Source organism: Molothrus ater, chromosome 12 (assembly GCF_012460135.2).
Source record: "Molothrus ater isolate BHLD 08-10-18 breed brown headed cowbird chromosome 12, BPBGC_Mater_1.1, whole genome shotgun sequence".
NCBI lineage: Eukaryota > Metazoa > Chordata > Aves > Passeriformes > Icteridae > Molothrus > Molothrus ater.
In genome coordinates, this window is record NC_050489.2 from 14,924,409 (window position 1) to 14,937,591 (window position 13,183).

The 13,183-nt window shown below is 52.8% G+C and overlaps 1 protein-coding gene across 2 annotated transcripts; it reads right to left on the reverse strand.

The window, feature by feature from the left end:
* Nucleotides 1-3,627: 3,627 nt before the first annotated feature.
* Nucleotides 3,628-10,023, reverse strand: CFAP20 (cilia and flagella associated protein 20). Of its 2 annotated transcripts, XM_036390214.2 has the most exons (6): nt 9,851-10,023; nt 7,728-7,807; nt 6,537-6,648; nt 6,015-6,203; nt 4,845-4,955; nt 3,628-3,945 (listed from the first exon to the last, which is right to left on the reverse strand). In XM_036390214.2, the coding sequence occupies exons 1-6, from the start codon at nt 9,932-9,934 to the stop codon at nt 3,940-3,942; spliced, it is 582 nt and encodes a 193-aa protein (XP_036246107.1). In that variant the 5' UTR covers nt 9,935-10,023; the 3' UTR covers nt 3,628-3,939. The 2 variants fall into 2 exon arrangements, with proteins under 2 accessions (XP_036246107.1, XP_036246106.1); XM_036390213.1 differs by lacking the exon at nt 3,628-3,945 and having other exon boundaries at nt 4,836-4,955.
* Between the last annotated feature and the right edge of the window lie 3,160 nt (nt 10,024-13,183).

Genomic DNA, 13,183 nt, shown 5'->3' on the forward strand with positions numbered 1-13,183 from the left:
CACAGAGGAAGCCGGGCTCAGTGCAGAGGAAGAACCGGGGCTGGGATACAGCAAGCAGCAACCCGGCAGCTCAAGGTCGGAGGAAACAATGCTGGGGATGGAGGGAAGGGCCGCGGGGCCCGGGAGGGGCCGAACCTGCTGCCTGTGCTCGCTGCACGCAGGGCGGAGGCTCCCGGGAGGGGTCGGTGCCAGCACAGCCCCGCTGCGGTGGGATGCACCCACCAACCATGCCGAGCTCGGCTCAGGTGTATGTGGCTCATGCCCCTCTGCTCCCCTCACACCCATAGGGCAGCCCCCAGCCTGCTCCCGGGGTGCTGGGACCCCTCATCTCACAGAAAGTCATTCCTGGGGCTGCAGGGGCAACACGTGAAGGGATGGTGAAGCAGATGGGCTGCGGTTCTGCTTCAGCACAAGTTGGTATCCATCGTCTCACTTCTAGCAGCTCTGAGGCTTTCCCCACTGCACCCAGGTTAGCTCTCAGGGTGCACAATTTCTCCCTTACCCCAAAAAATCGTGTTTGGGTGGTCCCATTTTGCAGCCTGCCAGGTGAAGCTCTCACCCCTCTCCTGCAGGCACCGGCAGGGCAGGAACATCAGCTCTCTCTGCATGCACGGTGGCCAAAGTCCCCAGTACTGTCACTTGCTTTTCCTGGGCGGTGGCCAGTGGTAAAACTCAAAATAAATATTTCCCTTGCCTCCAGCACTGCCTGCCCCACATTAGACAACAGCTGCAAAGGATTAATGTCGCCCTGGAGGTGTAATCCTTCTATAAAGATGACAACATTTGGCCCAAGACATCCAGGGAGATGCAGAATGGACAAGAAGCAGAGTTTGGCCCAGATTTTTTTGATTCCTGCTTATCCCTCTGTGATAACAGCTCTGTGCTTCTTTGCCAGGACCCACTTGATAGGAAAGTGACAAAGTGCAAGGGGACAAACACAGGCAGGGACAGAAGCTTGTGTCCATATCCTGCCAGACAATGTCTGCTGGGCTGGACGCTCACACAGGATTCTTCTGCCCCAGCAGCAGAGCAAGCTGAGAAAGCTTTCCAGGAAAACCCCATTGCCTGCTTGCTCTGCCAGCAGCTGCCACCTGCCCAGGCAGAGCCACTGGAGCCTTGGGATGTCCCAGCCTTGGCTCCCACCACAGGGAGTGCCAGCTGCTCCAGCCCAAGCCTGCTGCTGCTGGCCCAGCCCAGGGTGGGTCCCTTGCTCCAAGGAGCTGCAGCCTGTGCACTCACCGTATTTCAGCACCCAAGCTTTCCAAGGGAAGCTTTGCCTTTCATGCAGAAAGTAGCTACCAGCACTGAGGTCCTGATTGAAGTGTCCAAGTGCAGAACCTTGCCCCAGCCAGTGGAAGACAAAGGTGAAAAGCTGGTGCAGAGAAGGAAAACTGATCTTTGGGTGGGCCCTGCTCTGCCTGGGGTTGAAACCAGGGCTCCCCACAAAGATTCTTTTCTCTCCCACTAAACATGAACTGCAACAAGGACTTATGCATGGAGGAAGGAGCAGGCCACCCACAGAAAGGTGAATGAGGAGATATTTAAGATCTTTTCTCCATAGGCTGCCTGCAGTGAACTGGGACACTCCCCTCTGCCCTCCCCTCATACCCAGCTGAGGCTGCCCCAGGAGCAGGCAGGCAGTAGCCATCCCTGACTCCCACCTCTGCCCCCACCTCCTTCCTGCATTCCTCCACTCTTTCCATGTAAGAGGATGTTGCATCCCAGCCACGTCAAAAGCCATAACCAAAGGAGTGAGAAGCTGAGTGCTCCACCACAGGAGTTTTGCTTGTGCACATTGAGGAAAGGGCTGCTGACAGTCTGGCCCACCCACCAGCAGCATCCTCTTCTCCCACAGGGAGAGCATCCAACTTCACCCACCTTCAGTGAGATGGTTAAAGTTTTGATGGGAGAGAGGGATTAGAAGAGAAAGATTTTGGAAGCACTGTGTAAATCACCAAGCATCTGGCTGTAAAGGAAAGAGCCAGTATCTGATGATGCTCCACTTTGTGCAACAAGTAAACAGGAAGATTCAGTATTTTGTTTCGTATTTAAAAATACACAGAAGGTCCATATGGATGTAAGGGTTTGTGGCTGGGAGTTTATTCCAGCAAATCTGCTGGCACAGCTCCTAGAGGTCAGGCACGAATTGGCAGCAGTGCCCATCTGATCTCTGCAGAGGCAGCCAGCTCAGGGCCCAGGGGAGCCCAGCCCCTCTCAGTGCATTAGGGCTGGTCACTCAGGGTGAGCTCAGCTCCTCAGGGACCAGGGGAAACTCCAGCACAGGCTCCAGCAGGGCAGGGAAAGGCAGCAGCAGCTCCTGCTGAGTGTTCAGCTGCCAAAGACTGCCAAAAACACATGGTGTTGAGCAAGGCCTTGCGGGAAAGGATGCACATTTTACCCTCCTGGAGTCTGATGGATTTGCTCAGCAGCTCCCCCAGCTCTGGCAAGCTTTGCAAACATGGAGAAAGCCTCACCATGGACTTCATTAAGGTGAACCCCTGGCACATGATCCAGTGCAATTCCACTGAACAGACCGAGTCCAGCCAAGCCTTGACATGTCAACGCAAGATGGATGGTGATTTCTCATGTAGGCTTCCTTGGCTGGGCTCCTTAGAGCTACCAAGCTTTCAGCTGCTAGAAGAACTGCAAAGGTCTTCTCCAGAAAGCCTTCTGCAGGTGCAATCCAGCCCCACGTGGCAGCACCTCCAGTTCAAAGCCCAGCAGCTCCATTACAGGAGAGGCCACAGAGGTGCAAAAAGAGGATGCACAGACATGCCAAACCTTTAAACCAGGCAGGGTCTCAGTGGTCAGGATTAAACCCAGAATCTAAGGCAATCTAAGATGTCCCCCAGCAGGCTCTCCTCCTCCTGGGAGAGAGCAGCTTTGTTCTACAGAGCAGTAACAGAAGTGAAATCCTCCCCATTCACTGCACAGCCCAGGGAAGGATCAGTGCCAGCCTTTGGGACCTGCCCCCCCCAAGACCTGATGGGGGCTTGGCCCCGGGCAGGAAAGGCATCATCTACTCCCAGACTCACCCCCTTACTGATGGAGTCTCTGGCCTCCCCTTCACAAGCCTTTCTACAACAAAGGCAGATTGGTTTGAGGCAGGGAAGGGCAGATTCAGCACAGGAAAAGACTTCCGCTCCTGTTGTGCTGCACCTCCCCTTTGATCCCTGGGGAAGGGACAATCTGGCAGCTGGGAGGCTATTGTGTGCCTTGTGCTGCTGAAGGCTTGGCTGAGAGCTGGAGCGAGTTGGTAACTACACAGCCAACAAAACTGTGCCCTAACAGGCAGGTAAGCCTAATTGGTCACTGCTGGGGAAAATGGCTTCAAGGAAAGAGGGAATGAAAAATCCATTTTCATGAACAGCATGAGTTTTTGTCACAGTACCACAAACTTCATGGATTGGAGACAGTTTCTGTATTCTCTGTGGAAACCTCACTAATTTTCCTCTCATCAGATTGCTGCTGGTTGTGTCTGTGCTATCCCTTAAACAGTGAGGGTGCTGATCAAAGTCAAGTTCAGAGGCAAATTCTAACATTTGGGTTCTCAAAGAAATTCTCTGGCACTTTCTGAAGCACTAAAAAGTTAGGGATCCATCAAAGGAGGAAGAAGACAGAAGCAGATTTACAGAGCCAAATGTTTAATTTTCAAGAACAAGTATTACATCCATATTTAGAGCATATATAAGAGATGGAAACAAGGAAATAAAAAATAAAATTGCTAACTTCAAGAGGATACACTTGAATTGTGATGATGGATGGATACACTCCACAATTCCTGCTGAATCCCTTCTTTGGAGGCACAGTGGCCACTTTGAGCAAGACAAGACTGGGGTGCCAGGCCACCTGCAGAGTTTAGGCTCAGCACTTTAGGAACAGCCAGGAAAACTCTGACTCTGTACAATTTGCACGCCAACATCTCTTCCCAACGTGATGTTATTGCTGGACAGAGCAGGGAGAAGAAAGGAGACACTTACAAGACTTGGCAGCACAAGACAACAGTACTGGGAGGGCTCCAAGCACTCCCCAGACACATCTGTGAGGCTGCTACAGCCCAGGAGGCAGTGACAGGTTCCCCAGAGGTGTTACCTACAGTTAACACTGCCTTCTACCTCCCACTACCATCAGCCCCCAATATCCTCCCTCAGCAGCTTGAAACTTTGCCCAGGAATCTTCTTTGCTAAAAGAAGTGTCTGCATTGGGACAGGCTGGCCCTGGCAAAGAAGGTGTTTCCTCACAAGCCTCAAAATTGCTGCATGTTGCTCAAGATCTCTGAATATGCCAGCATGTTCACTCCTCTCCCATCGCTGCAGGAGCATAGCTTGGCACCTCCTCCTGAGGGCAGCCATGGTGTCTCCTTCCCCCCTCATGGCACCACTGTCTGGTACTGGGCAGGGTAAAGATCGGAGGGGACTCATTTTGGGCTAGAGGGACACAAACAGAATCTCTCCTGGAAGACAAATGTGGAGCTGCAGCTGCTCTGAAGAGCAAAGTTGCTGAGCTGAGTCATGGATGAAAGCTCTGGAGAGATGCCGGGAGGCTGCAACTGCCCAGAGTCCTTCAACACAATCAGGGAGGACATGGAGAGCAGCTGAACAGCTCACCCTGCTCCTAGATGGGAATGACAATTTCCATGTGTTTTGGCAGGAAAGCTACACAACAAAGCACCCCAGACAGACTGCTCACCCTGGCAACAGAGAGGGTGCTCCCTGGCTGGAGGCCAAAGCTGGCAAGAGCTCTGCTGCCAGAAGAAACTCCGGGTTGCGAAGGCAGCAGGAGGAGGCAGAGGAATGCTAGTCTGGCTCACTGTTCTCCCACCCTCCTTCCCACATCTAGCTCACCTTGGCCTTATTCTGGACAGGCAGATACAGCTTGAACTCGGCTGGGAGCTCATCCTCTGAGTACAGCCGGTCAGAGAAATACACCCGTCGGATGCGACAGTTGGCGTGGATCTGGGAGTCAAAACAAAGAGTCAGTCCATTTTCCACGTGCTCTTTCCACAGCCAGCTTTGGTGTCATGCTGCAACATGGATTCTTTGGCTCAGCAGCTGGAAATCTATCTCACTCTCTTGCTTTTTTGAATATGACAGGGCATCAGCAAAATGTTGGTCTGTGCCCTCTGCTTTGCATTTGCATTCCTGTCTCCAGGTATGAACACTCAAAAGATTTGGCCAAGCTCTGGTATCTCTGCCAACTGTCTTAGTTGCTAAGGGGATTCTTTGCTGTGAACCGACCTCTGCTTGGCTGGTATCAGCACTTGCCAGAACACTCACAGCCTCAGCCTGCTGCATTTTTAACACGCCCACTTCAGGGCCTCCCTGAGGTCAGGAATGAGCCTGTCCAGCCTGTGCTGCCTTCACTATCAGCTGGCAGCAAAGTAGTTGCTCTGGTCCCCCTCGTGAGTATGTGAGAAGGCAGACAACTCTCAGCTGACTGCCTGCACCTCAGGGCAATCCTGCAAGGAACTGCAGCACTCCCCTCACACCAAGGAACAGGCACGCTCCACACACAGACATTCCTCAAAATAACACACACCACTGAACATGACTCCCTAGCATATGGAACAAGTTCCATGTCCTCAGCAGGAACAAACCCTGCATCAGCTCTTTTACAAGGGACTCAGTGAAAGCAGGGTAACTCCACTACCACTAGGAAACAAGCTTGACCAGGGGTATGAATGGTCTGTACATCGTGGGGCTTTCCCATCCACGTTCCTGTTCAGCCAGTCACTGTCCAGCCTATCTGGACAGTGAGGCAATACCCAGCTTTCATGGCATGCCACAGGGAACTGCAACTCTCACCCTGACCAACGCACAGCCAGAGAAACAAGAGGCAAAAGGGCTCCTTCATCCCAGCCTAAGCAAGTTAGGTGAGGCCTTCCAGTCAGGCCTTTGCCCACCTTCCAGAGTGCTCTGCAAAGGAACCCCAGAGGGCTAAAGGCAGATTCCCCTCCTGCTGTCCCAGGCAGCAGGAACACGAGCAGCCCTTGGTTTCCCAGGGCAGCTCCTCACCTGCACTCTCAGGGTCTCGATGTAGTTGGTGCCGTAGGCGCGGCGCGTGAAGTCGGACAGGTTGAACTGGATCTGGTTCCAGCCGTCGTCCAGCCGCATGGGCATGGTGCAGATGAAGGGCTTCACCCGAGTCGTGCTCTGGTAGTTGCTCGCCCGGAAACGCCGACGGACGTTCTTGTCATCCAGCACCTGGGCAAGGAGGGCAGGGCTGCTCACCCCGGCACCAGGCCCCCAGGACAGCGCTACCCGACTCCAAGAGGGCTCTCTACTCCCCACCCCTCCGTTCCACGGCAGAAGTAATTTTAACACAGGAAACAGACCCATTTTCAGGAATAGCAACAATGTGTTTGTCAGCTGACTGATGCCCCCATACCAGAAGACCTGACACACCACATGGCCAAGAAAGCAAAACTGTTTTGGGGATCACTCACTGCCTGGGACAAGTTCCAACACAAGACTGCAGGCTCTCTGGCGCCTTCCTCAGTGGTCCCTGGAGGGGCCTCCCCACTGCACACTCCTCACCTGCACTTCAAAAGTGAAGTATTTTTTCAGGTTCTTGATGATCATCACTAGGAAAGGTAGTTTGATGCCCAGGGTCTTCTTTGGGTCAGCAGGGCACGTGATGTACGTGGTACTGAGAGGTGAGAGAAAAACACTTTAGCATCTCACACGGCACAAAGTGCACAGCCTGAGGTAACCCAAGTCTCCCCCTTGGCCCAGTGCAGCCTTGGAGGACAGGCAGAAATGGGTTACTGTGATCATAAGATCTCAGCAACAACCAGGGCTTCCTGTAACAGGAGGGGGAGTTTCAGAGGTAGCTGCAGGCAGAAAAAGATAAAAGGCACAAAGAATGCATCTCAAATTGCACTTTTCTCACCCAGGGCATGAAACACCTTCCTGGACAGCTTCACCTCCCCAGTTTCAAGGCCATGTCAGCGCTGTTTCTTAACACAACCTCCTCCTACCCTTGACTGAACAGGTAGAGCCCTCCAGATCATGGCAGAGGCCCTGTGTGCTCTATATGGCTGGGAAAACAGAGGTTGTGAGCCCTAGAAGCACACGTCACGCCTGGCAAGTTTTGTATCAACACTTCTTGGAGGAAGAGAAGCATTGCCTCAGTCTGTCTGCAGGAGAGGAGTCTCCACTGCCCTTATAAGGAGCGCCCTGCTCTGAATCACCCCTGGAGAAGCCTTGGAGACTCTGAGCCCGCTCATGGAGCTGGCGTCTGTCTCCCGGGGCGATGGAGACGAGGTTGCTAAGAGAAGCTCCACAAGCAATTCCTCTCATAAATCTCCCTCTGATCTTCCTGCTGTAGGGAGAGCAGCTGTCACGTGAGGAAAACAGACCCAAGACAATAGAAGAGACAGCAGACAGTGCTGCTTTTTCGGTAACTGGCAGTGCTGACTGAGGCTGGGTATTAAATACCGCCTTTTTCCCCTTCAAGTGATGGAAGAATAATGGGATTTTATTTTTTATCCCTTAGCCCCAGTGAGGATAAGAATGAGAGCTCTACAAGCACATCCAGGGAAAGGCACAGCACACTGCCACAGGGGGAGTATCAGTGATATGACCCAGATTCTTCCATTTATTGACAAAGACATTGCCATCACACTGCTGTAGTTTGAAGATGATGTCTGCTGGGCACTGCCATCTTTCACTCTGCTTCAGGGCAGAGTCCTGCTCCCCCAGAACAGCAGAAGAGGCTTCTCCTACCTGACATTTGTTCCTTCAATCTCCAGCACCAGTGACTGAATGTCATTGTCCGTGATTCGCTTGATGTGGCCATTGCGCACCTGGAACAGAAGTGGGGCAGACAGCACAGACGTCACTTGAGAGGGGAAAAAGAGGCACCCACAGCTCCATTAGGAGAAGGAATAAAACCCCAGGAGGACCCATCTACATTCACCTGGCTCCTACTCTCCTGGACCTTGCTGTTTCCAAGGCTTTGATCACTGCCCCAGAGTGCCAGCAAGAGTTTACAGCCCAGCATGCTGCACATAGACTGAGTGCAAGACTTGCATCTATCAAAACATGCTGCAGTGAACACAAGGGACTCAACCTCATATCAGACGCCCAAATAAACAAACATAAAAGAGTGAGAGTCAAACTTGAGTGCAGTAAGGGGTAAAAAAAGGACAAGCAATACAGGGGAGCCACCAGCCAGCCACTGGTCACCAAGGGAACTTGGTTTGTACTGCTGGGCATGGCTGACTGCCTCTGGGGAAGGGCTCACACACTCAGGCACACTCTTGCACACCCACACACACACACTCTCTACAAGCACAAGCAGTGCACGTCCTACTATGGCCAAAAAATATATGGGTTTTCCCCACGTCACAAAAGCTTGAGATATTCCCTGAGATGTACAAAAAGTAGAAATCACAGCCTGCTGGTTCTTTTTGCGAAGATATGAAAGTCTACATTAGGACAGCTATGAACCCAGTAATCTCAGGCATGTACCCTGGACACAGGAGAATGTCAAATACTGTTTCCAGTTCTCACCAAAATGACAGGGGCATTTCATGCACTGCTGAAGAGAGCATGGCAATCCTCACAACAAGCACACCCAGGCTGGCCATGCTTCATGCAAGAGAGACTACTGCAAGGCAATTGCAGCTGAAAGGACCACTGCTGACATCCACCCTGCAAGCAGAGCTCCTGCTCCCACTCATGGGCCACACAATCATAACAGCATCACCCTGCACAGGACAATTCACATGGGAAGGTGCCTCCAGAGGTCTCCAGTCCAACCTCCTCCTTCAAGCAGGGTCAGCACAGCCTGCTTATGGCTTATCCAGTCTGACAGCACACCCCTAGTCTAAGAGTCTTTAATGCATCCCGTCCTTGCACCATCCAAATAAGCTGTAGATCCTTTTTCAAAGTCAGAAATATTTGTGCAAGACACAGACACACGCACACGGGCAGTGTGAGGCATCCCAGCTCTTCACAGAGCTACATGGGTACCCACTGATGGGCAACAGGATAGGTCTGTGCTTCCTGTTGCCCATCTCACAACTTGTACATGCTCACACAAGCCCACTCAGGTCAAACATCACAGCTGTCTGAACTGCTGTGAAGGCTTTTGTTTCTGCTGAAACCACAAAACAACTCAGCTAAGGCTCACGCACAAGCAACCAAATACAGGTTGTAGCCTTGGTCTCAGAGGTCACAACAAGTATTTTGCAGAATCACTAAACCATGGATGGTTTGTGATGGGGGATGCAGCACAGCTCAACATCTCCAAACATCCTGAGGACGGCTCCTTGATGAGAGATAGCCTGGAGAAGGCACAGGGCCCTGAGCAAAACCACTCTAAAAACTGGCAGGAGGGAGAAACAAAGTGATGAGACGTTCCCAACTTCTCCTACACCCACAAGCCGCCACACAGCCCACTTCTGAATGTCTCTGGAGAGCCTGTCTGAAGGTGGGTCACGCACCAGGAGACCCCACCTCGGCCCCACAGGGCCCCGGGCATCCCGCAGCCTATGGCCGCTGCTGGCCACTCCTGCAGCTGCCCCACAGCGCTGCAGCTCCTGGTGCCGGGCGGGCTCCTCTGCCCGGCAAAGGCAGAAAAGGCTCATAATAACACATTCCCCTCAGAAACACCCCAGGGGCCCGGTACCGGCCCCGGGGCCGTGCCGGTAACCAGTGCCCGAGAGATCCCGCTATCCCGTTCCCGGGGTCCCGGTAACCCGGCCACCGCAGCTCCGGCCCGGCGGGGGCCGAGAGGCCCCACAGGTGTCCGGAGCGGCCCGGGGGTTCCGGCGGCCCCGGGCCTGCCCCGGGAGGCTCCGCCGCTCCCCGGGCCGCGGCGCTGGCCGAGGCCGCCGCCTCACCTTCTTGTCCCAGATCTGGAGCGGTTTGCTGCCGATGCTGTAGAGCACGGAGAGGAAGCCGCTCTGGAAGGTGTTCTTGAACATGCCGGGGCCGGGCGGGCAGGGCCGCGCCGCGGCCGCCGCTCTGCCAGGACACGGCGGATCCCCCGCGCCGCGCCGCCGCCGTCACCGAGGAACTACTTGGGGCGGCCCCGGATGCACTTCCCGGTGACGGGGACGGTGTTGCGGGAGCGCTGCCACGGCAACCGCGGCTCCGGCCTCTGCCCTCCCTCGCTCCGCCGAGCTGCCGGAGCCGAGCCCGCTCCAAAGCGTGCCCGGTGCCCTGGGGTTGGTACCGCGTTCACCGAACGCCTGGGCTGTGGCAGGGACGCCTCTCAAACATCTCCGTTCTTCACGACCCTCAGGCCAAAGGGGACGCCGTGGTTTGCTTTTCCCTAGGATGGTTTTTGCTTTTTGCCCGTGGGATGTTTCTCGGCCTGGGCTCTGCTCGTTCCTCCCAGGGGTTCCCTGAGCTGCTTTTGCAGGACTGGAGAGCGTTTGCTCCACTTCATTGCTTCCTTTAGCTGCACTCAATCCTGGGTGCCCTTGGAGCCTCCTGTGTGTTCTTGCTGCTCTAAGCCAGGCAGGGATAACATACAGGACCCTGGCAATATTGCTTTATGGCTGTGAGAATCTCTCTGAGTAGAGACAAGGCCTTGGCACAGCTGAAGAGGCTTAACAGGAACAGCTTGGGCTGGAAATTACATTTCTAAGCTGACATACATTTCTTCTGGCTGTAATAACAGCTGTTTACACCATCTATATTCAATGTACAGACACTAAACAGCATAAAAATTACCATTCTGCACCAGCTTTATAGTTCTTCAGGTTAACTCCAGGCCTCTGTTGCTGACTAATGCCCCATTCAAATCCAGACAATGTTGACTGCTAGGTGTGCTCGTCTCTCCCAGGAGCTACAAACACTCCCTCACAGCAGCTGGGTTAGCAGCACTTTCTATTTCCTTCACAATTCCTTGCACAAATAAGTAGAGAACACAAAAAGCAAGGCATTAGTTAGAAATGATCAGCTATATTTAGTCAGAGGGTTAGAGTACACTTTATATGGCAGGATGAAATAACTTGTTCCCTTAATCAGATGGTAGGAGACAACTGGGACAAATATCCAGCTGCCATTTCTGAACAGCCGGCTCATTCACATGCTCTCCACTTACCCCTTTAATGTCATGTTCTGCTGTACACAGAAATAGGTTGTGGTTTCAAATTTTCCTTATTTCTCAATTAATTTTAAGAAAATGTAGCACCCGTTGCCCCTCCTCCTTTCCTGGGCATGTGTGGGCAGAGAGCCCTGTAAATCATTAACCCATATTAATAATTGAGGCTGGCATTTGGGAAGAGGTCTCTGAGGGATGTATTTCAGAGACTCACACCCTGATGTTATCCACCTGGAAGATTGGTAGGAAGATGTTGGTATGTTACCTTACCCCTGCTTCCAATTCCCAGGGTGTACAGGGATTGAATTTGGGGGAGCAGATGGAGGAAACGGCCCATCCTAAGAAAATAATCTGGTCCATGGAGTGAGCAGAGAGTGCCTGCTCCAGAAATAACTGCCCACTAAAGCACTTCCTTCCCTTCAGAATTCTCAGCAATCCGATGCCTTCAGAGGAATGAGATTTTCAGGAAGCTTCTGAAATGTTGCTGCTCTTAAGTGTCACATTGCTGGGTGCAGTTATGACACCAAAATGCAGCAGGTCTCTCCAGTATCACCAAGTCTGTGCTTGCCTTGGAGCACCTGGTCCAGGTTCAATGGCCTGGGAAATCCTAACCCAGGCCATTGCCCTCTTGACTGAGGCTGGAGAGCAGATGGCCAGGGCTGGGCCAGCTCCAAGGACAGAGCTTGGACCAGTAAAAACAGCACCAGATTCAGTCAGTTCCTTTGTGAGCCATGGCAAAACCAAGAACAAAGTATTGGTTTGTTCAAACCAAAGAACTCCTGCAAGGACTGTGAGATCCTGGGATTTGTCCAGATGACTCCAGCTGGCTCTTCCAGCCTGGATTTTCCTACAGGAGCAGCACTGTGTGAACAGCAGCTGTAATGGGAAAATCAAAAAGACAATTGGGCAGGAGATCCATAACCACCACATGCCAGGAGAGGCAAGGCCCAAAAGTGGCTCTGGGTGCTGAGGCAACCTGAAGGCTTTGGGCCTCACACTGAACCGAACTCTGAACAGTGCACAAGGAGGAAGAGGAAGAAGCTGGGCTGATGCTGAGCAAGGGTTCAGAAGAGAACAAAGGTATAAACATCAGGGGGTGCAGAAGGAGGCAATGCCACCATGTACTGGAGCAAGGTGGCAGAGAAAAGCAAGGAAGGAGGACACACTGCCTTGGAGGGACACCCGTGCAGTCGATGGAGCAAGGGGCCACAATGAGCAAAACCTTTTTGACTCCAGATGAACTGGAGACAAAGAAGGATAGGCAAAGAAGAGTTTATATGTGACAAACAACAGTCTAAAAAGTCACTGGGAGCATTCTCTGGGGACAAGCTGTTAACTTGGAAAGGATATGGGCTGCAACAGGCAGCAGGTGGCAATGGGGAACATGATCCAACAGCATCAGGAGATGGATAGATCCAAGCAGCAGCAGTGCTCGGATGTGCCACCTGCTGCAGGGACCTCAGCTCAGCACATGCTCACAGTGCTGCTTCTGCCCAGTGTGGGCCCACTGTGGGCTCTGCCATGGGCTCTTTTCTGCTCTCACTGCTGGCCAGAGCTACACCCACCAAAACCAGTCTTGATGAACGTAGATGCCAGAGATCAGCACAGTCCTGGATACAACAGAGCTGCCATTAAACTGTTCCTTGGCAATGGACCATGCCCTGCCTTACAGCACCAGTAGGTCAAACTTACCTGATGCCCATGTCCACATCTGGGCCACAGCAAATCTCCATGTGTGACACACCAGGACAGTGCCTTCCCACACCTGTACCCATTACAAGGGGTAATGCAAGGACTCACTCGTGCAATTCCACTTTGGCCAGTGCCCAGGGCAGGGTGAGAGCAGTGCTGAGTGGTTCTGTGCTTGGCAGGAGCCCATGGCTGTGCTCCCTTCCCTGGAAACCAGCAACAGGTCTCTCTTTCCCAGACAAGAGCCTTGTCTCAGAGGTACCCTTTCCCCAGGGCAGCTTCAGAATAGGGGAAAACTGTATAGGGAAAAATATATGGGCAATGAAGGAATGGGACAACACAAGAGAAATGACCATGTACAGTCATATAGAGCCCAGCTGGTGGCTTTTAGACAGAATTTCAAGTAGTTCATTAATACCTAAGACCAAAGTCC

What these genes read in the sequence shown, in the direction of transcription:
- CFAP20 (XM_036390213.1), bottom strand. Translation starts at nt 9,934, where the DNA reads ATGTTCAAGAACACCTTCCAGAGCGGCTTCCTCTCCGTGCTCTACAGC. An exon ending in ACTTCACTTTTGAAGTGCAG is followed by an intron (nt 6,204 to 6,536) that starts GTGAGGAGTGTG and finishes CTCCTTGCCCAG; the next exon opens with GTGCTGGATGACAAGAACGT. An exon ending in TCGAGACCCTGAGAGTGCAG is followed by an intron (nt 4,956 to 6,014) that starts GTGAGGAGCTGC and finishes TTTGACTCCCAG; the next exon opens with ATCCACGCCAACTGTCGCAT.